Consider the following 25,434-nt stretch of genomic DNA (forward strand, 5'->3'; position numbering starts at 1 on the left):
GAGTTCATTCTTTTCTAATAAAAATAGCTTAGATTTAGATACTACTTAAAGATTTATTGAGGACTCTTCCTCAAGGATATACTATTTTAATATTTCCTCTACTCCAAACCTCTGATCTCTAAGTCTTCTACTGACTTCAGAAGACCAAGGAAAATCCCCACCACCAGATGGAAGCAGGGAGCAATAATTAGGCAGAGAGGAACCAGTAAAACTGAAATTAAGAGTAGTATATCTGACCCACAATTGTGAGAGAATAGTAAGGTTCTATATATACCCAATTAACAGGGACTATCTAGAGACAGGGAGGAAAAAAATAAAGTTAAGAAACAAAACAAAACAATTTTGCTTGCTTTGCCAAATTAAGCCTCCCCAATCTGTTTAATTTCATTTCATTTAAATCCTAAAACTTCTATTTACATTCAAGTTCAAAATTTTTATGTCAAAAGCTTTTAGATAAAAAAGTATCACTTAAACAGGTACATAACTTTTTTGAAAAGCATATTTGTGAAAACTGCACAAGAAAAAGTAAACTCTCTAATCTTATATAATAAAAATTTAAATTTTCTTGTCAAGATCAGGTCATTCAAGTTTAAGTACTGCAAGACAAAATATCCCAAATCAATGGGTAAGTTTCAAAAGTAAAAACCAATAGCTTCCATTGTTTCTCATTTTATTGTGTATCTAACATTCTAGACCTTTATCAAATAATAGATTGAAAATGATCATCTTTCATTTATATCTCATCTTAAATTGATCTTCACTAATGTTTCACCAATACAAATAATGCTAATTCTTGGTTTTAGAAAGATATTGTTTATTATATTACGGAAAAATCCATTTATTCCCATGTTTTTTTTCACATTTAACAATGGAGTGCTATATTTTGGTAAAGGCTTTTCTACCAACTACTGTAACGATCAAGTGATAAAACTATTTTTGTTATTAATGCAGTCCATTTTGTTTACAGGATTCCTACTGTTAAACTATGGCATAAATACTTTCTAGTTAGAGTAAATAATCCTAAGAATACATTGCTGTACAATCTTGGCTAATATTTTACTCAGTATTTCTCAAGAGAAGGAGTTCTTAATTTTTTTTGGTGTCATGGACCCCTCTGGCAGACTCATGAAGTCTACAGAACCTTTCTCTGAATAATATAAAGGGATGTCTGGAGGGGGCAATCCAAGTAATATTAAACACACTGCAATTTCAGGCATCAACAACACACCATTTAAATGCATAACATAAATTGCATAGGAATACAAAGGAAACTAATTATATTGACACAGCTATAAAAAATAACTGAGTACACGGACTGCTGGTTAAGAACTCCTGGAATATAGTTTTCTTTATCTCTTCCTGAACAGTGGAAGACTTGGTAAGTCACCAAGAAGCAAATAAAGTAGCCTATGATAAATCCAAGATAATGCTACATCACTGTAACAAGTCTATTGGATAAGGTGTTGAGATTTGGAAGTTGGGAAGGCCAGGGTTAAAATCCCAACTCTGACACAATTCAGTCATTTGTAACAGAGGTATCACCTGTGGTCCTTACCCTCACTGGGCAGTTGTAAAGCTCCAGTGAGATTGACAATAAACGTAAATTACTTTGCAAACTCTAAAATGTTAACAATGTCAGTTATTGTTATCTGTGGCCAAACACACAAAGTTAAAGTTGATTTACTCACACCTTAGAGAAACATTCAGACATACCATCTCTAAACTGTATGGGGTTCACTTAGATAAGTTACCTCTGGCAATTTTCTCCAAGCACTGGGCGGCTAACTCTTAGACTTAAGTATTTTATCTCTCTAGAGCTCCTGTAGTTTTAAAAGGGATATCAGGAGAGGGCAATCCAAGTAATATATTAGCATAGTAATTCCAGGCATCAGCAACTTCACAGAATAATGAAGAGCTTGAGTGTTTTGGGTTAGTGGTTGGTTTTTGGTTTTGGGGGAGGGGTGCTGTGGAAAACCTTAAATCATAACTCTAGAGAGGCTATTTAAAATATTCTCTTTTTTGGACAAGACCAGTGATTTCACAGGTGAATACCAGTGAGGAAATGCTCTCTACCAATGTAGCAGGACACTTGTTTTGCAATTTGAAGTCTTAACAGAGCTTACTTGGGGAGCAGACCCATTAAATGACCCACTCAGAGTCACAGGGCCAGAGCATCAGAGGCAGCATTTTAATCTAGATCTTCTGTCATATTTATAAGGACCAAAGGGGGGAGTGTGGAGGAGATGGACTCTACCACTATGCTCAGCAGTATCTAACTCAAACTAATGAATTAAAAAAGATACCACACAACCAGAACTATACTTGAAACTCACTGAAAATTTATTTTACTACTCTTTAACATGCATCTGAAATAAAACCAAAAGCAGGCTCAGAAGCAGTGACTGGAAAACTGCTTGAATTTGAACTAAGATTTAAGGAATTTCTACATATGATCTAAAAAGTGAGGATCAGGGGTCCTAAGAAGAAATCTGTGCTTATTTGCACATATGCATGCAAGATGGTAACAGTCTTCACTCCCATCTCCTTATAATTTGGCAGGATTTTAGAGGGAAACAGCCTCTTCCTAATGGTACCCTAGAGCAAAAAAAAAAAGAAAAAACTGGCCAACCACAGATGAAGGAAAGGCTATTCAAAATGTAGTTAAGTCGCAGTGGATAGAGCACCAGTCCTGGAGTCAGGAGGATCTGAGTTCAAATCCAGCCTCACTTACTAGCTGTGTGATCCTGAGCAAGTCACTTAACCATGATTACCTCATCAGAACAGAAAAAAACAAAAACCCAACAACAAAGAAATCCTGTGGTATATAAATGGAACAGATTATTACTACATCCATAAAACAACAGATTATGAGTAGTTTGGGGAAGCCTAGGAAGATTTATATACACAGATGTGATGTGAAATAAGCAGAACCTGAATAAATAGTACAACAAATATTTAAGATGAAAAGAACACTCTAATCATTGAGAATTCAAGCTTCCTTTTAAGGTCCAAATGTGATCTCTAAAGATGAAACACTCCTCCTCACTTCAACATGGAGATCTGGAATGTCCCAAGAATTGTAAAATATGGATGTTCTCTATACCTGCTTAACTCCCTTCTCTTTGAGGTTGAGTATATGCAGGAATAAGTAATATATAAACAGAAGACATCAGTAAAAGAGATGGAAGGAGAATTTTTAGGTTCCTGTATAGGAAGTGTATAAGCCGAAGCTGAAGACTAACAGAAAACTTTGTGAAAGACAAATAGAATGTGAATTTGATGATTATACAATTCATTGTAACTTTCAACTTTCCAACTCATTAAATAACTAAACCAAAAAGTTATACAGTGTTCCCAAAGTTGTACTTGCTGAATGGGATAATACTAAATGAGAATAATAAAACTTGTTACCTGGTAATGCTGAACTTATGAATCAGAAAATAGCATTACGGTAAAATTTCCTGTACAGACTAAAATTTCTACCATAAGTCAAATTTCATTTCTGATTCTACCAGGAAGAATTCTGACATTAATCTAAAGTCACCAAGAAAAACTATTTCCTACTCCAATGTAAACATTCTTCACACCCACTACCCTTACAATAATCTAAATGTTTATCTAATAATCAAATATATGCTTCTTTCATTTATTTGAAAAGGCTCAAATTAACTTAAATTGTCTGAAAAAAGTAGCATGTTATCTGATAAGAAAAATCCAATACAGTTTAAATGTCATTTATCTGATATATCTAAGGCACTATTCCACACAAATGAATTTTCCTGATCATATGGAATGAGGCAGAAGATTTAGGTCCAAATTTGGTCTTTGCCAATTACCAGTGTGACCTTTCCCAGATCACTTAAACTCTCTAGGCTTCAGTTTCTTAATCCGTAAAATAAGAGGGCTGAACTAGATAACATTCAACAAACTGAAAATCCCTCCTCATGCACCATGAATAAAATTCAAAACATCTTGGCCATTCTTTCAAAAACATTGCACTTTTCTATCTTAGGGCACAGTGGCCCTAACAACCTTTTCTTGTTGACTTTAGGTCATCATTATGATCATCTATTACTATGTTTTCACAGAGTGAGAAAATTGTCTTATTAAAGTTTCCCTTCTCTCTCCCACTAAGAGCTTTTAGAAGAACCCTCTATGGACTGCCTGTCGGGGTTTGGTGGGGGTGGTGGTGAAGCGTTTACTGAGACATTGTTTCAAAAGGCTGAAATCTACAAATAAGCGACTATTTGAGTAGTACCTTAAGGTTGACGCTATTGCAATATTTTGAAGTTGATGTCTAACAATGACATCATTAACATGATTCAAATGATAAAATAGCTGCTAATGAATAGGATAACATCTCAAATTTTGTGCAATAGAAACATGCTAACTAAAAAAATTCATGTTGATTCACAAAAGTAAGGTTTATAAATACCTGAAGTGCAACCAAATCTAAATAGAAATTACATCCAGCTTATTAATTCTATATAAATAGAAAAGTAACTTTTTAGCAACCATCTTTTCATTCTCCAGAGTTCTGAACAAGAGCACAGAATTACTAATTTCCTTTTTGCATTATTAGCCCTTGCAATGACTTTAAAAATCTATGTGTCGCACTTGGACATAAAGAAAATATAAAGTATAGCTATCATCAGCATATACTTCCTCATTCTATGACGTGCAAGCAGTGTCTAGGCCCTGTCCTCCTATCCCTTTCAACCCCACTCCTCTCCCCCAAAAGACAGCAAAAAATGTATTAGTACTCAGTAACTCAGTAAACACTGAGCAAAGAACCAACCAGGAAAAGTAGTTTTAGTTAGGGGAGTTTATATCTAGATTTACAGAAGTCCCAATCTGCTTGCTTCAGGTTTAGAAAGATGAAAAAAGTCTTTGGGATTAGTAGACCATATCTCCATTATGTTTACTATCTGCTTCTTGTTTGTCAGCAATCACGCTTTAAAAATTCCATTATACTTTTAAAATGAATACTAGGAAATGAGTTAAGAAAGTAGTGGGACTTAAAATTGGTCTCTGTGGCTTAATTAAAACATCAGGTAAAAACCTCTGAGATCACCTTTACTTACTTTAATCCCTTTGGGATTTCCCTTCTCATACCTTTTCTTCATAGGGAATACAAATGATTTTACGCTCTTATTTCATAAGCAGTGGTTATTTTCTTGATTATATCTTGAAATGAAAATCAGTTTTGAAAGTCAACATGTACCTGCTGGTTTGTAAAAGCAAAATATTATTTTAGAAGAAGTAGGGAAAAGTAAGAGACTTCTAATTGCTATATATTTTAGTGGCATTTTAAATTCAATATTTTGCAAACGTGGGAATGCTTTAAGAAAGTCAATATCGCTGATTTTCAACAGCTATTTCTGAGTAAGAATAGCTCATATTCATATAACACTTGAAGTGTTTACATATATTAACTCCCTCCAACTAACCTTGTGAAGTATAACCATCATAATCTAAACTTTACCGGTGTGAAAACAGACCCTGAGCACTGATCATTTATCAAGTACACTCCAGTACTACACAACTGTATCTTTAATGAAATGGTTTATGAAAAGTGACATTCATTGTTACAGCAACTTCCACTCAATCCTTATTAGCAAATCCTATGGTGAACAGGATTAGGAGCTTGAAACTTTAGTACTTTCTCTGTGCAGGTATTTCAACGAAACAATTCATTCAATTATTAATTCAAGAAACTTTTACTGACCACCAGAGATGAGCAGAGACAATAAAGGTTTAATCCCTCCCCTCAAAGAGTTTACAATGGATGTAAAGACACAGATACAGTTTTTTTAAAGGGGGGGAAGGGGAAAGGGGGGAGAGAGAAGACAGGCTTGATCATAAAAAATAAATAACCAAACTAGCTCTGTCTTAGGGACATTTGAACAATAGTAAGTAAATTCTCGACAAATGGCACTGAAGCATTCATTCAACACAACTGTTCTGTTTGAAGTCTCATCAAGTTGCTCCTGTCTTCTAAAAGAGAAGTTTTAAATCAAAAAGCGGGAACTGGGCTTAAAATTCCTGGTCACCATAGATGTATGTATGTGCGTTATATAATTTTTTTAACCTTTCTCTAAGCTTCTTTTTCTTTGCAATCTAGGTACAAAGGAGTTGAAAGGGTAAAGGGAGCTGAAAGTGAGGAAGCTTTGTCCAGGGTTGGGTTTTTTTTTAAGGTACAAAAAGGAAACAGTATAAAGTGACACAGTACAGGGGGCCCATCCCACTTAAAAGGGGAGAAGATTAATTTCATAACTTCGAAGGTGGAGAGAAAACCTAGGCGGAGGGGTATACCAGCGGAATGAGTGGGGAAGGGTCCAGGGATAATGCGACAGGTGTTCTCTGTGGCTGTTACCTGGGGGCAGGAACTGGGGGGAGGGGGAGCAGGGTAGAAGGGAAGACCAGAAAGTCAACATCGCGGGGCTTTATTTAGTATGCTGAAAATAGTGGGGAAGAGGAAGGAATTGAGGTATGTATTTTGGGGGAAACTGGGGTGTGGAGGTGGCAGGCTTGTATGTACGTGTATGTTAGTATGGGAGAAGGCAAGCGTGTGTATGTATGTGTGTGGTTGCGGTGAACTGAGGTTTAGGGGAAAATGGGGTGTGTATATGGTTGGGATGGAGGGCAGGCGCGTGTGCGTGCGTGTGTGTGTGGAGGAAGGCAGGCAAGTGTGTAGCTGGGGAAAATTGGGGGGGCTGGGGGACAGCAGGCACCCGAGGGCCACCCACCCCCGCGGATGGAGGAGACCAGGACTGCACGAGCAGGCTGGTTATGGGGGTGGGGCGCTCAGAGAAGGGGGTCCTTCTCTCCCAAACAATGAGGGGGCGGAGGCCGGGGCCGGCGGGCAGGGAAGGGTCGGCCGGGCGCGCGGGCAGCGGCGTTACCTGCGAGAGCTGCCGGGGGTGGGGGCAGCCGAAGAGCGCCGAGCTGGAGCTGAAGCTGATGGCTCCTCGGCGGCTGAGGACGTGCTGAGGGACCGGCCTGTCCAGAGGCAGCACCGGCAGCTGGTAACATACTTCCATTGAATACAGCCGCTCTGTTCCCTGGCCGGGCCCCGGACCGCCGCAGCCCCGCAGCCGCGGCGGGGGGACCCGGGCAGAGCCGGAGAGGAGGAGGAGGAGGCGAAGGCGGCGGTGCAGGCGCGGACCCCGGCGACACTAGCCGCACTCACGCCTCCCCCTTCCCCTCCCTCCCCCCCAGCCCCACCGCCCCTGCTTCCCCCGCCCGGGAAGCCGCGGCGGCGGCGGCGACTCTTAGCGACGCGCGCCCCGCTATTGTCAGGAGGGAAGCGGGGAGCGGAGCGGAGAGGGACCGGCAAAGTCCGGGAGGTGCCCCGGGGTCCTCGGCTGGCCGGGGAGAAAAACCGGGGCAGGCAGGATCTTTAAAGGGGGGTGGGGGTGGGGCGAGCTTAGCACAGGGGGAGCGAAGAGACCGCTGCTGCAGGCGGCGAGACCCAGGGGCGCGCGAGGCTCCGGGACTGGCGAGTGGCTTTCCCTGCCGCCGCCGCCGCCGCCGTCCTCCTCCGCCCCCCGCCTCTCCTATCCTTCCCTCCCCCTCCCCCTCCCCCTCCCCCTCCCCCTCGTCCTGACTTCACTCCGCCGCCAGCGCGAGCCCGGCGTAATTCACACTTTGCGGCCCCAGCCCCTGCGCCAACCACCGCCGCCGCCGCTGCTGTGACGTCACGACGCCGCGCCGGCGCGCGCTATTGGATCCCCCCTCTCGGGGGAGGCCGAGGAACGGGCCTGGGGCAGTTAACTAACGTCTCCTCCCTCTTGACTCTCAACCCTTTGACCATCCCTTCCAGCCACATTCCAGGCGGACGTCCCACTCCCTAGGATCCTTTCCATTCTCCTTTCGCGCTCCCGCACCCGCTCTCTAGAGCGCATGCGCTGTCTTCCCCCACACGCTGGGGTTATTCCCCGGGTGACCCCCGCCCCGCCTCGCGCTCTTCTTGGGGGCGTCGGGTGCGCGGCTCCTGCCCCGAGAACACCTTCCCCTTCCTTCTCTCCAGGCCCAGATGTCCCAGCTAACGTTGAAACCCTCCCTGGCTTCCAGCCCTGACCAACGGGGTCAAGGCTTCCCTTCAGTCCACTAACCCTTTATCCTTTCATCTTCCCTCTAGGAACCGGTGCGCCAAGTGACGTCACCGTGCCGACATGCTAGTGACGTCATTCTAGGTTAGCTGTACTGGCAGGTGCAATCCATGGAAGCCGCTGGTGCTGGAAGAGCAGCGGAGGGAAACCGAGGCACAAGGACCGCGAAGGGCTCCAGCAGCAGGGGAGGGGAAGAAGTCGAAAGCTAGTGAGCGAGATAAGGGATAAGAACCAGGCACCTGGGGTCGGGGGAGTAAAGGAATGAGATGGGGTTAGATGGTGCCCTCCCCATCAAGGGTTTGGCATTCCTCTGGGCATCTGACATCTGTCTTGTGTCATTTAATGGTGCTCACATTTTTCCTGAAAGAAGCACTTTCAGGTCGACTAGGCAAGCTGTCCCCGTATTGGCAGGACTGCTGAGGGAACTCTGCTTGAACTGCACCCACCCTCCACTCCTTTATCCCAGTCTGATGCCCACCTGCTCACTGCCAAGCACCCCTGCCCCCTGAGTAGATTCCTAAACGGAGCTCGAGGGTAGGCTCTAAATTCACATGACCTAAACAATCCCGGGTTATAGTCAAGATCTTTCATAATTCCGTTTGCATATTCTTAACTACCTACAAAGCTTAAATAACATGCAGTTCTTCCCCTCTTGGAGGACAGAGGGTGAATGACATGAACCCGTGGAAGCAGATTATACAGTAACATGTAAAAAAATTAAGGAGATAAAAAGTGTAAGGTGTCATAGGATTCCTAATGACAAGAGTTAGTTACTGTATGGCGTCAGGGAACATGAAAGTGTGCCATAACAGGTAAAACTCACCCGACACCATCTAAGTTTCAGCTCTTAATCAGTAAATTTGTCCCCTGGGCGTGCAACTCAACAATGTACTTGAAAACTTGGTGCAAATGACATCTTAACTCTCCAACTGAAGGATACTTCGAAGAATCTGTGCCTTCAGCTGTATGAGTATTCCCTCCACCTGTTTACATTGCCATCCCTAGAGAATGGAAACACTTACGTTCATTGCAACCTCTCTGAGCCCTAATAAATGGTTTCGTGAGTTCTTGTCACCCCAAAATCAATAATTTGGTAATGAGCCTCTCTGGCCTTAGCCAGACTAGTCCCAAGCTGAGACAGTCTGTTCCTTTTCCAGCCGTTGTAAAACCTGTCAGAGCTTGTACAATGTTGGCATGTTTTTTGAGAATCCTGAGTGACTTCCACTCTACTGTGAGGCATCTGAGTTGGGCTTTTTAGGAGAAAATCATAGGAAAAACAGACTTTTAAAATAAAAGATATTTAGAGAAATAGAAGTAATTGAAAGAAAAATTTGAGTTGGACATAGAAAATTGATAACAGCTATTTAGTTACAATAAACCACACTTTAACTGGGAGCTCTAGGTGAAAGCAAGTTTACATTAAAGACCACTCCTCTCCATCACACAATCAGTTAGCAATTTACCTACAGGCACAGCATTCCCAAAAAGTTGATTTTCATACTGGAGGTTTCTTTAAAACCACAGTAATCAAGTTAGATGGTTTTTAGGGCACAGTGCAAAGCCCATCTGTTCAATTAAGCAATGTGGGAGGGTTGGCAAGGTTGAAATCACAAATTTGAGTTTCTAGTTATAAATATTTAAGTGTATGCCCGACTGAGGTTTACATTTAGTTTTTAAAAATATTGTCACCCAGAACTATCTCTAACAGTCTGATGGTAGTTCAAAAACTCCCCCTCTCCTTACAACAATCCACTCAACACAATAACAATTTACAAGGAGTTGCAGAATGAATATTTTTCAGTAACATAGTATTTTAAGGTAGATCTAACATAATCTAAATAACCTGGATTTTTTTTCTCATAAACAATAATTCTGGATTTCATTATTTTCTTGTTAATATAAAACAAGTCATGAATTTTTTTATTAAAAAACCTTTAACTGAAGTGTTTATAGTATAACATTTTTTCTGATCTTATGTACACACACATACTTCCTTAATTAGACTTAAGAAAACTTTCCTTTAAAATTGATTTAAAAATAAGTCTTTAGAGCATAAGTAATTTTCTACAGAGATGCTAATAGAATTCTAGTATCAGAGTACTTAAAGCTCTAATAATCATTGCAAAAAACTGTTTGAACATATTTGCATAACACTCTTCTAAGGGCTTAAAAATAAAAGGAAAAAATTGTGAGCCCTTTAGGAACTTATACTTTAATAAAGAGAGAACAAACTGACAGGTAACAACTTACAGTTTATAAATCAAAGATCCTCAGTTAAGCAGTGTTTCAAAAACTATCCATTATTCCACATTACCTGAACTCCCTCCAAGTAAGGATAGGAATGAAAGTCACTGAGGCAATCACATGCCTTCCTTTTGAACATATTAAACATGTCATTTAAGATTGTTCTAAGATCTTAGGAGGATTTCATTTTTTATGTAAAAGTAGCAAGTCTAGCTCAATATGCCAGATACAGCCTAGCTATATCTCCCCCTAAGCGTTTTAGGGGTACCCTGAGAAGTTTGTGTCTTTACTGGCTTGAGTCCTAACCAAGCTTTGTTCCCCCTTTTTAGGTGCCAATGACTAGCACCTCAGTTTCATTTAATATCAGTTAGCTTTTGTAAAGGGATATTTCTCCCCTCTCTGCTTTGGAATGAACATATGTTAGCTCACCTCAGTTTCTGGGGAGAGTGGGCTCACGCTTACCTCATTTTCTGCATAGCCTTAGTCTCACCAAATTCACATCCAAATATAGCATTTCTATTGAATGAGGCATTGTCTCAGCTACCAGTGGACTATGTCTCAAAAGTCATTCCTTGCTTCTTAGGGCACCAGTGCTGAGCTGGCTGCAAAACTCAGACCTTAGGCCACAAGGACACTGCTCTCCATTCACTTAAAATGGAATAGAAGGAACAGACAGGCCTAGATTTGTAAGGTCACATGACCTCAGAGGGGAGAAAACTAAGCAGCAGAACAGAGTCAATAGAAGAGAAAAATGATGAGACAGACCAAGACCAAGCCTTCTTGAATGCCCCTGTTTACCACATAGCCAACTAGAACCAGCATGTCTATGCATGCTCCATCATCTCTGCAAGGCATCATCTCCCATTATACATAACCATAACTAGAAAGCAGGCTCCCTACCCTAGTCTCACATGTGAGGAGATACCATCAGACATGCTCTGTGTGTGCGCCAGATCCCCATTACACAAGCAATCTACATAACACCATCCAAAGCTAGAGTTGGCATTTAAAAAAATACTACTACATTTAAAAAAACACAGACTACGCCAACAATCCCAAATAGCCTCTCATTTTTATTTTCATCTGTACAGGACCCCTTCACCCATTTTGTATTAAGAAACTATATTAAAGAGTCATGTGATAAAACTTAACCATACTGACAATCTACCCTAAATCAGAGTTGTTGCTCAGTCATGTCCAACTCTTTCTGATCTCATGTGGGGTTTTCTTGGCAAAGATGCTGAAGGAGTTTGCCATTTCCTTCTCCAGTGGATTAAGGCAAACAGAGGTTAGGTCATTTGCTCAGGGTCACACAGCTAGTAAGTGTCTGAGACCAGTTTTGAGTCCTAGACTCCAGACCCAGTGTTCTATCCACTGAGCCACTTGGCTGTCTCTGTTAAGGTATTAAACCTTAATAACACTTGGGAAGGTTGTGCAATTTCACTTAAACTCAAGAGTTCTGAGTTGCAGTAGGACTAAGGCCAGTCAAGTATTTGTACTAAGTCTAGCATTAATATGGTGGACCCCAGGCTGCTGAGGGAGGGGCAAAGTGGTTCCGGTTAGAAATATAGCAGGTCTGATCTTCCATGTCCAGTGGAATCGAATCTGCCCAAGACAGAGACCCAATCTAAAAAACCCAAATCTTTCCCCCCTCTAAGGAAAACAAAAAGATAGAGATAGTAGTTTATTAATAGAATTCACTATTCCTTGGCTTCAAGGATCAGTATACAATATTTAGTTTGCAACAGTGTGGTATGAAAAGAAAAAAGATAGTTAGAAGCTAAAGGGCATATAATTAAATTATCATATGTTACCACTAATGACTGGGATGAGGTAGAATAAAAAACTATTAACTACCCTTGTGATTGGAAAAAAGATTTGATTGGTCACGTAGAGCACACGAATGACAACCCATGGTACAAATGGCATAATGGTCTCTTTTATTGGTTGGTTAGTTGGTTGTTGTCCTTCGTTCTCAAAGAGGACCAAAATGACATCACCAGAATTTCTGCTTCTCTTCTTCTACCCTTTTATAATAAGAGAATGAAAGGATAGCCTGTATTGCTTTAAAAGCATTTTCTATCATGGATCCTAGATTTAGAACTGGATCTTATGTGAATAATTTATGGAAAGATATGAATGAGAATTGTATAGAATAAAGCATAGAAGAGTTTTGATCTGCTTCAAAATATTCTACCCACACCAATAAACCATTAATAAACTCCAGGATATACATACAGACATACATAAATACACATACATGTATACATACATCTTTTAAAAATAAAAAAACATTCATTTTAAACCTATGAATTATAAAATAATTATCTGCATTGAGACAATGTAACGTAGTAAACAGAGAGCCATCTTTGGAGTCTAGAAGGTCTGATTCAAGTTCTGCCTCTGATACTTACTGGCTATGTGATCCTGAGTAAGTAATCTCACCTCTTGATGGCTCAGTCAACTCTCTAAGACCATAAATTGCAGAACAGTTGCTGTTCTGCCTCAGAAGAGAAAACTTCCTCACAGGGGAAGTCCCTACACCAACGAAATCACAGATCCAGATAAAATATCTATTTGCTTAACCACTTTCTTCAAATAAAGTATAATGTGAAATTGGTCATTGAACTGATGTGGCTCAATGGAAAGTGGGATGACTAGTATTTACCTGTTAGTAGAGGTTCCTAATTTTTTTAATCTTAGATCCCTTGGGCAGTCTGGTGTAACCTAAGGTCTTTTTCTCAGGATTATGTTTTTAAATGCATAAAATAAAATAGGTAGGATTACAAAGGAAGCCAATTATATTGAAATACAATGATGAATATATATTATTTGCATTATATATATATGTATATATATATAAATATATATATATATTAATGTCCCTGGACCACAGGATATATATGCATGTGTGTGGGGAGGGAGATAGGGAGAGACAGAGAGAAAGAGAGAGACAGATTGAGAGAGAGAGAGAGAAAGCACATCTTAGGCAGTCTCCAGGTGTAACTCTGGTTTCCAGGCCCTCAGCTCCAAGTTCTACTACCTCAAAAGCCAAGGATATAGAATCGCTACCACTACAATGGGCTGTAAGCATCTCCACTGAAGGGTGGAGAAATCACCTCAGTGCCTCTGCACTATACAAGCAGGTATACATACAAACATTCCAAAATAATAAAAAGACTTCACATTTACCTTGCACTTTAAGGTTTACAATTACTTTTTTTCCCAAGCAAATGCTGTAATTTGGCTACTAAAGGCAAAAGAAATTTTACAGATGAGGAATCTGGTGAAAAGATGTTGAGTTACCTATGGTCGCAGCTAATAGGTTCCAGTCAGGAATCAAACCGGGGTCTTCTGATACCAAGTCTAGTCCTCTTTCCATTATACTAGACTATCCCTCCAAAAACAAGGTGTGTATTCAGGCAATAACTGTAATCTTTGATAGTTAGAGACACAATAACCCCTTATGTAATCTGAGGCTGGTTCCTGTTTAAAATGTTTTTTTTCTCCATCATCCATTCCTGAGATAATGTGGAATCATGGAAAAAGGGCTGGACTTGGAATCTAAAGAGACCTAAGATTGAATAACTTCTCTGTCACTTGCTGTGTGTGCCCATGGATGTCACATTCTCATCTGTAAAATGAAGATGTTTACCAGTACTTCCCTCATGTTATGCTGTTCAAATAAGTTAGTAAACATAAATAGATATATAATTGTTAACTAGCATTATTATTCAAGGTCTTCTGTGGCATTGATTTTCTCATTCCCCTTTTAAGGATCCTGAAGGAATAATCTTGACCAAAATTTTAATAGTCACTATCCCAGATTGAATTAACATGTAATTTCAAGGCTTTTACCACTAGTGTTTTTTCCTAAGCATTGCCCTTTTTTTTTCTCACCTCTCTTAAAATTCAGATTGAGTCCATTGTATGGTAGTTGTTGTCTACAGTGCCTAACACATACTGTTAGTACCTAAATGTCAAATAACATTGTCACTATGACTTGACAACTTGGTTCTTTTATGTATTTCCATAGTTTGCTCCAACTATCCAACACCAGCAGGAGAATATTATAATTACAATGTACCTGCTGGCAATTATCATAAACAATACAGCCTACATGCCAGCCACAGCAAGGAAAATTACAGGACACACATGGACGTACAATGGAATAAATCACAAACCTAAGACAAGCTTTATAAAAATATCACTGGTGAAAGGTTTAAGCTAAACATTTGCAAGTAGAAGATTTCTGGGGAATAACTGTCTTTTTAAAACAACAAACAGTATGACAAAAGCCACAGGAAGTAAGTTGCTTTCACTATGCATGATTTTCAGTCATGAAAGGGGGAAATGCCTTTAAGAAGAAATCCACAGTGAGCTTTGATGTGCCAAATAATTGTCAGAACAGTTTCCATTTCTTTGCTTCTTTTAATTTGAAATCAAGAGACTAAAGTATACTTCATAAACAACTTAGAGAAAAGTTAGGATAGAACTTGGGGGAGGAGATGGGGAAGAGATGTTAAAATAACTTCCTGCAGACAGATGAGTGATAAAAGCCGATGGATGAAAAATAAACCAATTAATCTGAAGGAGTACCAGACACTGATAGCGTGCTAGCTTCTGAGTGAGTCACCAGTACTGTATGCTCTTTTTCTACCTTTTCTTTCATTTGTTGGTATACAATAATTGATGAAGTTCATTATGATTTTTGAAATCTTACATGATAAAGTTCTCTGCAACAGTAACTTTCTCTATATTTATCACAATGGTAGTTGTAATCTTCTAGTATATTTATTATGGCTAGTTAGGACTATTATGCTATTTTAAGGTATTTATACAAACATAATAAAAGTACCTTTAACTTATATTTGACTTTTTTCCCTATGGAAGAGAGTCAAGTGCTTCATGTAAGTTATTTATCTCACTCATCCTCATCAGGCTTTTGTTTTCTTTTTTCCTTTATTACACAAAACCTCACAGATTGTTGAGGTTAAGTGTTTTATAAGCCTTAACTGAAACACTATATAAATATGAGATATTGTCATTTATTATAATGACAATTAAAATGAATATCATATACAACTTGTGTTCTTAAGAAACAATTTCTGATCTTTATCTAGGTATACATCTTTTTCACTTGTTTCAATTTATAATTCAATTTTTTAAATGTATCATTTCCACTGAAAAAAAATAGTATTAAAGTTCACATCAGTACTTGTCTTTGTTTTTTAATTCCTCCTTTCTATTGATGCAGCATTTTTCCACATTCTTGATTTTCATTTTACTTTTCTGATTATTTTAGAATATGCATGTTATTTTTATTTTCTTATTATAACTGTTTTAGAACACCTAGTACTTATCCCTTTTGTCATTCTCAGATTTTCTTTTCACAACATCAGAGTTGGAAAAGACTCCAGACAGCCACCTAAACTAGGGGTACGGAACCTGCCACCTCGAGGCCACATTCCTCAAGGCCATAGGCTCCCCACTGTGATAGGCCAATCTATATATGAATGACTTATAAGACAATTGCACTTCACTACTGTTACAATTATGGCAAATATTTATGTAATGATTTAAGGTTCGTAAATTGTTTTCCATGCATTATCTCATTTGATCTTCACAACAGTCCTGTGAGGTAAGTGCTCTGTTATCCTACTTAACAGATGGGGAAATTGAGACTGAGAAAGTTTAAGTGACCTCCTCAGGGTCAGATTTGCACATAAGCCCTAACTGTCTATCCACTACACTTGGCTGCATCCCTGACAAGTGGTCATCTACTCTTTAACAGGTTTGAAGACTTTAAATGAGGACTCGTGGCATATTTAATTATGTTAGCATAACACCATTGATTCATATAGAATTTGTGACCTATTAACACCACCCCTTCCCACTTCCCTGGCAAAAGCAATAATTTATCTGCGTCCCCCACCTCCTGCCCCCACACGTTAGACGAGTTTTTTCTTGAAAGGTAATGAAGCTATCCTCAAGAACTGATTGCTTCGAGGGGCTGAGACATCAATTCTTTGTCACCTGAGTTCCAAGTACTCTCTAATGTTTGGTTGTGGACCATGATGGTCAACTCACGCAAGAGAACTTCTTTCAACTGTATCAACTTAAGGTGTCTCAATGCCAATCTTCATTGACTATCCTTTCCCTTTTCTGGCTAAATAAATCTTTTATTAACGGCTGAATTATGAATGCCTCATTTTGTTCCAAAATTGAACCTAAACTACTAAGACTAGTCTGAGTCAGGCCTAACCTGGAACAATTTTTCACGCTTGATTTTTCAAGATAAGAATTGAATAATATCCTTTAAAAAGGGGATGATAAGGCAGAGGAAGTTAAGCTTAGTCTGAGCTTCATGCTTCTTGTGACAAGTTGTCTTCCAAACCTGAAAATTAGAGAATAAATTGCCTATGGCAATTCGGCAAAAAGGGATTTAGATTTATATTCTCTGTGTCCCTGAGAACAATACCTTGAAGATAATTGCTATGATCTGGTGTTTAGGCCCACCAGCTCTGTCATCCCTGGGCTTTTCTGACTGAAAATGTAAGCCTTTCCCAAATTCTGCTAGGTAACATCCTCAGAACTCAGTTTACTTTCAAAGCAGCCAGGATGAACTAAACTTTTGGGGAATTAAGACAATTTTCCTCTCACTAGAAAGGAAAAATTTGGAAGAATGGGTTATACTCTTCTTTGCTAGAACTAGATGACTTTGCATTGCTAATGATCATTATCAACCAATTGCCTTGGGGAAAAGCCTCCTGAAAGGAGGTCCTTGATACAGTATCCTTTGCCACAGCACATTAACTGGGCTACAATTGGCACATTTGTCCATATCCCCCATTACAGAAATGTATCTGGGCTCCAGCAAAGCATTCACCACTGTCCTTTCTAGTATCTCCCCTAATAGCTTGCGCCGTCTCAGTGGTGATGGCAGCCATGTATCAGAAAAGTGGACATTGTCATGGTAGCAGCAAAAGGCAAGCCTGCTATAGTCCATTGTTTACTGTAATATAGAACTGATTGGCTCCTTCACGTTGCTGCCAGCACAACACTCAGTGATCATTGTGCAACTCCTCTTTACGGAAGCCCACTAGAAGAATTAAACTCCAAGGGATGAAGTGGAGTAAGAGCAATATCCTAACTCCTTTCCCCATGCAAATTAGGCTAAAAGGTATTGAAACCAGCCTCAAGACTTGATTGGTTCAAGAGACTAAAAGCTCCAGATATTGACTCCACCTCAGTAGAAAACAACCATAAGAATCTCTGGCAGGGCTCTGATGTGTGGCTGTGGACCATGATGGGCAGGTCAGCTAAGGAGATTTTTGCTCAGCTGAATTAACTCAGTGTATCCCCAGTGCATATCCTTGTTAAGTACTCTTCTGCTAAGACTAAATAAATCTCCTTTTGTTAACTGTTGAAATGACCTACAAGTGTCTCATTTTGTTCCAACATTGAACATAAACTACCAAAAGACTAGCCTTAATTCCAGCCTACTTTACTCTCAGGTCTTTTAAGATTAATTGCTGATGCCTCTTTTTAAAATTTTCCATCAATTATTATGTTCTTTTATTATTGTTTTCTTAAAAACCTTATATTATTATAAATCTATAGCCACAGATTGAGATTGCTCTCAATTTATGGCTATTTTAAAAAATGTTTTGTCATTGATACTACTGCAAAGTTGCTCTTGAATATATCTTTTCCATTATATCTCTGGTTTATATTCCTCCTTATTGAGAATTTCCAATTATTTGATGACCATCAAATCCTATTTATCCACACTTCTAGAAACTACATATTATCAAAGTTTATTTTTCCCATCTCTCCATCCTACAGTCAATACAATCAATATATTTTAAAAATAGCCTTGCACATCAATGTTCTATTCTTCTTGATGTAGAAAGTAATAAAAATGCAGAAAAGAAAAAGAGTAAGACAAATTAGGGTGGAAAAGTTAATATTTTTTAAAGCTCTAGGTAATTTGGGTATATGCTTCAATATTTCAATGGATCCATGTTCTCATTTGCTTGAGGTCTCCCTCTACTAATGCAGATCACAACCACCCATACCCTCTTATTCTGTGAGATTCTCTGGATGATTTTTCATGAAATGTCCATAGAGCATCTACCCAAATTAGTGGAGATCTTGCACTATTAAAAAAAGCACAACATTCAAAGGTGCTAGATTCCACATAGAGCCTATCCATCTATTATTCCTCATTCTTATTGTATGGCTAGCCCACCCACTTTTACAGCACTAATATAATCACCTTTTCTTCAATTGTTGACCCTGTAAATTTCCCATCTTATAAAGTCTACATGGTGTATGTACTGATGGATCAGATCAGTGAATTACTGACCCAACTATGCATCATCGTCTTGGAAATATGTCTTCTTTATAAATTTAATTCTTCTAACACAGATGCCTACATTTCTCTTTTGAATGACCATGGACCTTATTAAGAAGGCCCCATGCTCAATGGGGGTATTAAGTGATCTCATATTCACTGCAATCAGTACAATGTATTCCACAAACAGGAGCATCTTTAGAATCTTTCCATCAAAATAAAAAGAAACAAAAGAAAAATAAACAGCTACTGACTTTAGGAGCTTTCAGTTTAGTTGAAGAGAAATACATATATTAGTAAAATGGAATCATAGATTTAGAGGTAAAAGGGAGCAGAACAACCCCTAGTTTATAGAAACTGAGGCCCAAGAAGATTTTCTCAAGATCACCTAGCTACTAATCAAAAGAGTCAGAAGCAGAGTTAACAATCATTTATTAATCACCTATAATGTGCCAAGCACTGGGCTAAGTGTTGGGGATACAAAACAATGCATAAGACAGTCCCTACCCTCAAGGAACTGACAGTCTAATGGGGGAGGACAATATATAAAAAAGAAGGTGAAAGGGGCTGGGGAGGGAAGGGAAGGGAACTACTCAGTGCAGGGTCACATGACAAAGTCCTGTAGACAGGATGGGAAATGAGCTGAAGAGGGCTGATTTCCCAAGTTGATTTCATCTGTCAGAATGATGAGTTTCTGAAATGGACTATATGTATGTTAGAAAATCCTGGAGAAAGAAAAAAAAGAATGGGTAAACAGGCAGGGATTTTTAGGACTTTCTTTTTCTTCTTCAGAAGACCACATCATTATGGTAACTCATTTGGTTGTTAAGTATGGGAGGGAATAGGAAGGTTGAAGCCAACTCTAACCACTCTTCAGAGCTGATGGCATATACTGATTTTCTATGTGAACATTTATAGTGATGAATTGCTGGAAAGCAAGGCTCGATTTATTGTTTGGTTGACTTAAGAAAATGTTACTAAAGTTGTACTTAGAAGTAAAAAAAAAGAATGATGAGTTTCTGGAGATGATGAAGTCTAGGAAAATAACCAGGTGGGAAATAAGGACGATTTACCAAATGGCATTCTTAAAATTGTGAAATCCTTAGGCAGGATTTGAAAGCAGGTTCTCTGACTCCAAAACCATTGTTCCTTCCACTGTTCCACACTTGAGAATGATAAAATGACATACTGTATTAGTAGTACAGAGTACCATGTTACACACAGTGTCTTAAAGTGCTGATTGGATACAGAATAAAAAGGTGATCAAAGTGAAGTTTCCTTAACAGTAAAGGTTTCCTGAGGCTAGTGAGGCTGAGGCTTAAAGCCGGTAATGACATGGATTTGCAGGCAAGGTTGGAATGGTATTCTGAGAGCTGAAAGAAGTTGATAGAAGGGTAGCATTTGATCCTTGTTAACCCTTATTGCTTCTTTAGCTCTAAATAATCTTCTTCTGACTTTGAGGATGGACCCAACTTAGCCCTCTTTAGTAGGGCTTTCTGCTTGGTTCTATTTAGCCTCTATATAATTTTTCTAAATTATTTTCTTTAGTACTGATATGAGCAGATCTTGGCAACTAGTATGACTATTTTTACTTTCCTAACTTTCTTTGAGTTTCATAGTTTGATGTTTCTGCATAATTTAGATATCCTTTCCAAGTTATAGGGATTCCAACAAATATCAGTCTTTTAGTATTCTTAAACTATGTATTTGGCAGGTATATGACTATTGAAAATGCACAGTTTATATATAATATCTATAGTCTCTACATTGTATTTCTCCTTAGATCAGGAAAGGTATGACATTAGAAAGAGTATTGAATTTGGAGTCAAAGGACCAGGATTAAAATCTCGATTCTACCATTAATTACTGTTGTGATTTTGGGCAAGTCACTTAACCTCTCTGGGCCTCAGTTTCCTAAATTATAAAATGAAGAAGTTGGACTAGATGGACTAGGTCATTTCTAGCTGTAGATTTATGATGTCACGATCTCCTTCTCATCTTCCAGATGTTGCTTTGCTAACTTATCATTTCACAATTGTTATCTATGCAGTAAAATATTTCATTATTCTATTTCTTTTATTCCATTACCAGAATATATGGAGAGACAGAGTCAGAGAGAGAGAAAAAGAGAGAAAGAGACAGAGGAAGAGAGAAAAAGAGAGAGTGAGAGAGTATGTGTGTGTAGTGGAAAATATATTCTACCACATTGGATCTCCTGGAGCTGTTTCCTCATCTACAAAGTGGAGGCATTGGACAAATTATCTTTAATATTCCTTTCAGCTCTATAATTCTATGAAATCCACGATAAAAATCCAAGTCATCATAGCAAGTTTCCCCCTTCCCCAGACAAGAAAACAACTTCAAGTTTTACAAAAGTCTGTTCCTGCTTTCTCTTCTCCCCATTTCCCTTTCCTGAAATCCCCAGATTCTACTATTTCACTCTCTTTGGCCTTTTCCCTCCCTGTTGGAATTTTCCAGCTTTTCTCTCTGATCTCCCTGAATTATTGCAGTCATCTTCACATTACTCAGTCACCCAGCTCAGTGTTTGGGAGGCTCCACAGAAAAGTTTGGGAGAGAAGAGGTATTAGCCTGACTACCAAATTGAAGGTCTACAGAGCCATTGTGCTGAATTCATTGTTGTATGCCTGTGAAACATGGACAGTCTACCAGTGCCATGCCAGGAAAGTGAATCACTTCCATTTGAACTGTCTTAGGGAGATTCTGAGAATCACCTGGCAGGATAAAGTACCAGACACTGAAGTCCTTGCTGGAGCTGAACTGCCAAGTATTCAAACTATGCTTCAGAGAGCACAACTCCAATGGGCTGGCCATGTTGTTCGAATGCAAAATGTACATACACTTGCCAAAAAGACTACTTTATGGAGAACTCACATGGGGCAGGTGATCACATGGTGGCCAGAAAAATGATACAAGGACACTCTCAAGGTCTCTCTCAAGAACTTTGGATTTGACTGTGCAACATGGGAGACACTGGCACAGGACCGCTCAGCATGATGTGCCCACATCAGAAACGGTGCTGTGCTCTTTGAGCAAAGCAGAATTGAGACAACACAAAGTAAATGCAGGATGAGTAAATTTGGGATATCCACTGCAAATATTCACACAGACTATCTGTGCCCAACCTGTGATAGAGCATTCTGAGCTCGTATTGATGATGATGATGAGCCACTGATAAACCACAGTGGGACACACTGAAATTTTACTTTATCATGGTGATGTCATTTTGGTCCTCTTCAAAGATGAAGGACAACAAGGAACCAACTCAGCCATCCTTAAAGAATTAGGTCAGGTTTTATTATTTTTATATACAGGATAACTGTGGAAGAAACAGTTTAAAGTCAGATTCACTTTACATATTCTAATATGGTGTCATTGGCTATTTATTGCCTATCTTTGTTCCTTCGTAAATACATAAACTAATACACAGTTTGAAGATCCCCCAGAGTCTTCAGCTAATGCCAAATAGTACTACTTACTTACCTACCAAGGTCAACAGCACAAACCAGTCAATGTACAATGTCCATTTATTGAAAAGGTTATTCTAACAAGCCCTCCAGATTTTCTCAACATTTTAGGAAATTGGATAGACAGCAGTCACCTCAACTATCCTGAAATGTTCAGTCACAGTAGGTTCTGGTCAATTTTGGCAGTAACAGTTTTTAAGAACAAGCTGTTAAGGTTTTCAGCCGCTCTAGTAAATTCAGGAAGCCACCCTAATAAGAACACAGAATTTCAGATCCTTTCTTCACACCCCTAGCAACTTACATAAGGAAAGTTAACTAGAAAATGCCAGAGACAAAATACTTCTTTTATTTATAAGCCAAGTTCTGATCAATATGACTATGATTTCTGTCCTGTCTTGAGATTAGAGGTGAAATCCTGTAAGAATTTTGTACTCGGACAAAAAAGATGGAAGAAAATCTTGGTCTTGTCACCAGTTTAGAATCTTATAAAGACAGCCTTCTTAGAGTGATATGAAGAAGGGTTTTTTGCAGATCATAGCACCATAATTTGGCAATGTAGATCTGCCTGATTAGTCCAGGAAGAACAACCTTTTACATGTACACAAGACCTGTACTGCAAACTAAACTGGTTCCCTTTAGCTTTAAGGAACAAGCTACAATGTTGTTGATAATAATCTTTGAGCCTCTGAGTAATACAGAACCTGTTGGTGTGTACTAGACCCCCTTTTAACCTTTAAAATTTTACAGCATCTATAAAAATTTAACTAATTCAGCTATTGTCTTCCAAAATTCAACTTCACAGAAATGGACTAGTGGATCACCCCAAATAAAAGTGATCTCTCTCTTCAAATTTTCATAGAGCACTTAGTTTGGATCTCTCCTTTGCCCCATCACACTATAAATTATATCACACTATCTTGTTTCTCCGCTCCTACTCTTGAACACTACCTCAGAGGAAGTTGTTCAGCCAGGTGATTGAACAATGTATCGGTTCATGGCATTTAATCTCAAGTAGACCTTTGCTGTTTCAAGGAACCTTTTAGAATTTTTTCCCCTAATTTTTTCTTTATCACAGTCTCACAGAAGCTGTTCCAAACCATACCCTTTCTCTTTCCTCAAGCCCTCTGTCATTTTCACTTTCCTACCTCTCTGCACATGACTTTGCTTCTGCTGTCTTCTTTTCCCCTCCACGTATCAGAAGCCTGCTCCACACAACAAAAACTTTTTACATAGCTGATCTTTTCCTCCTGTGATTATTCAGTTATTTCAGTCGTGTCCAACTCTTTGTTATTCCATTGGGGCTTTCTTGGCAAAGATACTGGAATAGTTTGCCATTTCTTTCTCCAGCTCATCTTGCACATGAGGAACTGAGGTGAAAAGGGCTAAGTGATTTGCCCAGGGTCACATAGCTAGTAAGTGTCTGAGGCCAGATTAGAAATCAGAAAGATGAGTCTTCCTAACTCGAGGTCCAGTGTAGTATCCTCTGCAGCTGCAGTCACATTTAGAGGTCTTGAGTTCTAATTCCACTTCTGATCCAACTGACTTTGGGTGGGTCACCTAAATTCTCTGGGCTTCCGTTTTCTACGTCCTGTAAAATGAGAGGCAATGCTAGAATATTCTGAGTTCCTTTTCAGGTCTAAATCTATGATCACTTATGTCTCCTCTGAGAGCTTGCCCTTTCTTTATCCCTCTTTTTGACAGAATGTGTGGTATAGCAGATAGAGTGCTGCGCCTGGTTTCGAATCCTGCCTCAGACATGTCAAGGCTTTAGTTTTCTCATGTATAAAATGATAGGGTTGGACTCAGTGATCCCTAAGATCCCTTCTAGAACCTATTATAGCCTCAAGTTCCTGAGACCCAGAAAGTTTCCGGATAACATTCCTGAAGACTTTAGAGGACCTCTCCAAGATCACAGAGATTTTGGAGGAGACAAGGAATCCTTGGGCCAAATAGGCATTCAGGAGAATTATGTTTTGGTGTTTCATCACCTTGAGGAAGGGACTTCCACCCAAATCTGAGAAATCAGAAAGGATAGATAGAGAAACATAAGTGAAAATGAACATATAAGCATAAGAACTAGAGGGCAAGAGGACAGAAGACACGTGTGTGACAGGAACAGAGAGGAACTGAGATCAGGCTGAACTCATAGTTGGCAGTTGGTGAGTTTGAAGTTCAGTCAACAGTTCCTTTTTTCCCTCTGATTTTTTTCCCAGAGCACAGTGATTGTATAATTTTCACCCAGAATTTAAATCTCAATCAGACGTGCTGGGAGTACAGTGGAGAGGAGAAATAGGTAACCCTAGTTCCAAGGTCCATCCCAGAGATCTATACCTTGTATGAATGTTTAGCTACATTTCTTACTTAAATTTGTTACTTCATACAGAGAATAAATTGTTTAGCCAAAAAGTGATTTCTGTCTAAGTCTGTGAGACTGAGAAAGGGAAAGCTAGTCCATGAGTAAAGAGATTTGGAAATCTCTCACACTATGAGCTTGGAAGTAAGCCAAGTAGAGCATTTATACAATTTTTGGTAATTAACAGTATATTCCAGAGCCTATCTACTAGACCACCTTTGAACCTAGAGAGAAACGTAGAATTCATAGGATGATCCAGTAGCATAAAAAAATTTGAGGTGGTTGTGATTGTCCCAAAGTACATCTCAAATGCACGGCTCACACCCTGCATCATACATCCATGCCCCACATTTATACGTGATGATTTTATGATCTCTATTCGATCCATTACTATGGATTATAGTAAATGCTCCTAAATTCCGTAGGTTTCAGTTTCTATGTCCTGTAAAATGAGAGGCGATGCTAGAGTATTCTGAGTTCCTTTCTCAGTGCCTAAAACCATGCTTGATGTCCCCAATCTTTAAAAAGCCTTTCACTTGTCCTGGACATCCCTTCAAGCAGCCATCCTATGTGTCTCCTTCCACTGCCATACCAATAAAAAGAATTTGTCTGTACTCACTGCCTCTACTTCCTTGCAACTCACTTCTCAAGGCTATATAAATGAAAGGTGGACTGATAAGGGAAGTACTTGATCAATTTGAAAAGTTCCCTCAGCCAACCTGGTGAGATTATGGAACATAGGGCTTTGTTTGGAGATATTAAAATAGTGCCTCCTTTTAGAGATTGATTATGCACATAATCAGTCAAAAGGCATTTATTAAGTCCCTACTGCCTACTATGTGTCTGGCACTTTGCTCAGCAATGGAGATAACAAGAAAA

General features: G+C 39.2%; 1 protein-coding gene across 7 annotated transcripts in view; it reads right to left on the reverse strand.

Moving 5' to 3' along the window:
* Window positions 1-7,547, reverse strand: part of PDE7A (phosphodiesterase 7A) — a 146,937-nt gene extending 139,390 nt beyond the window's left edge. For all 7 annotated transcript variants that reach the window (XM_072604705.1, XM_072604702.1, XM_072604703.1 and 4 more), the window contains exon 1: window positions 6,906-7,547. In XM_072604705.1, coding sequence (XP_072460806.1) covers window positions 6,906-7,043 — 138 coding nt within the window. In that variant the 5' untranslated portion in view covers window positions 7,044-7,547. The remainder of the gene's footprint in view (window positions 1-6,905) is intronic.
* Window positions 7,548-25,434: the final 17,887 nt, after the last annotated feature.

This window comes from Notamacropus eugenii, chromosome 4 (assembly GCF_028372415.1).
Source record: "Notamacropus eugenii isolate mMacEug1 chromosome 4, mMacEug1.pri_v2, whole genome shotgun sequence".
NCBI lineage: Eukaryota > Metazoa > Chordata > Mammalia > Diprotodontia > Macropodidae > Notamacropus > Notamacropus eugenii.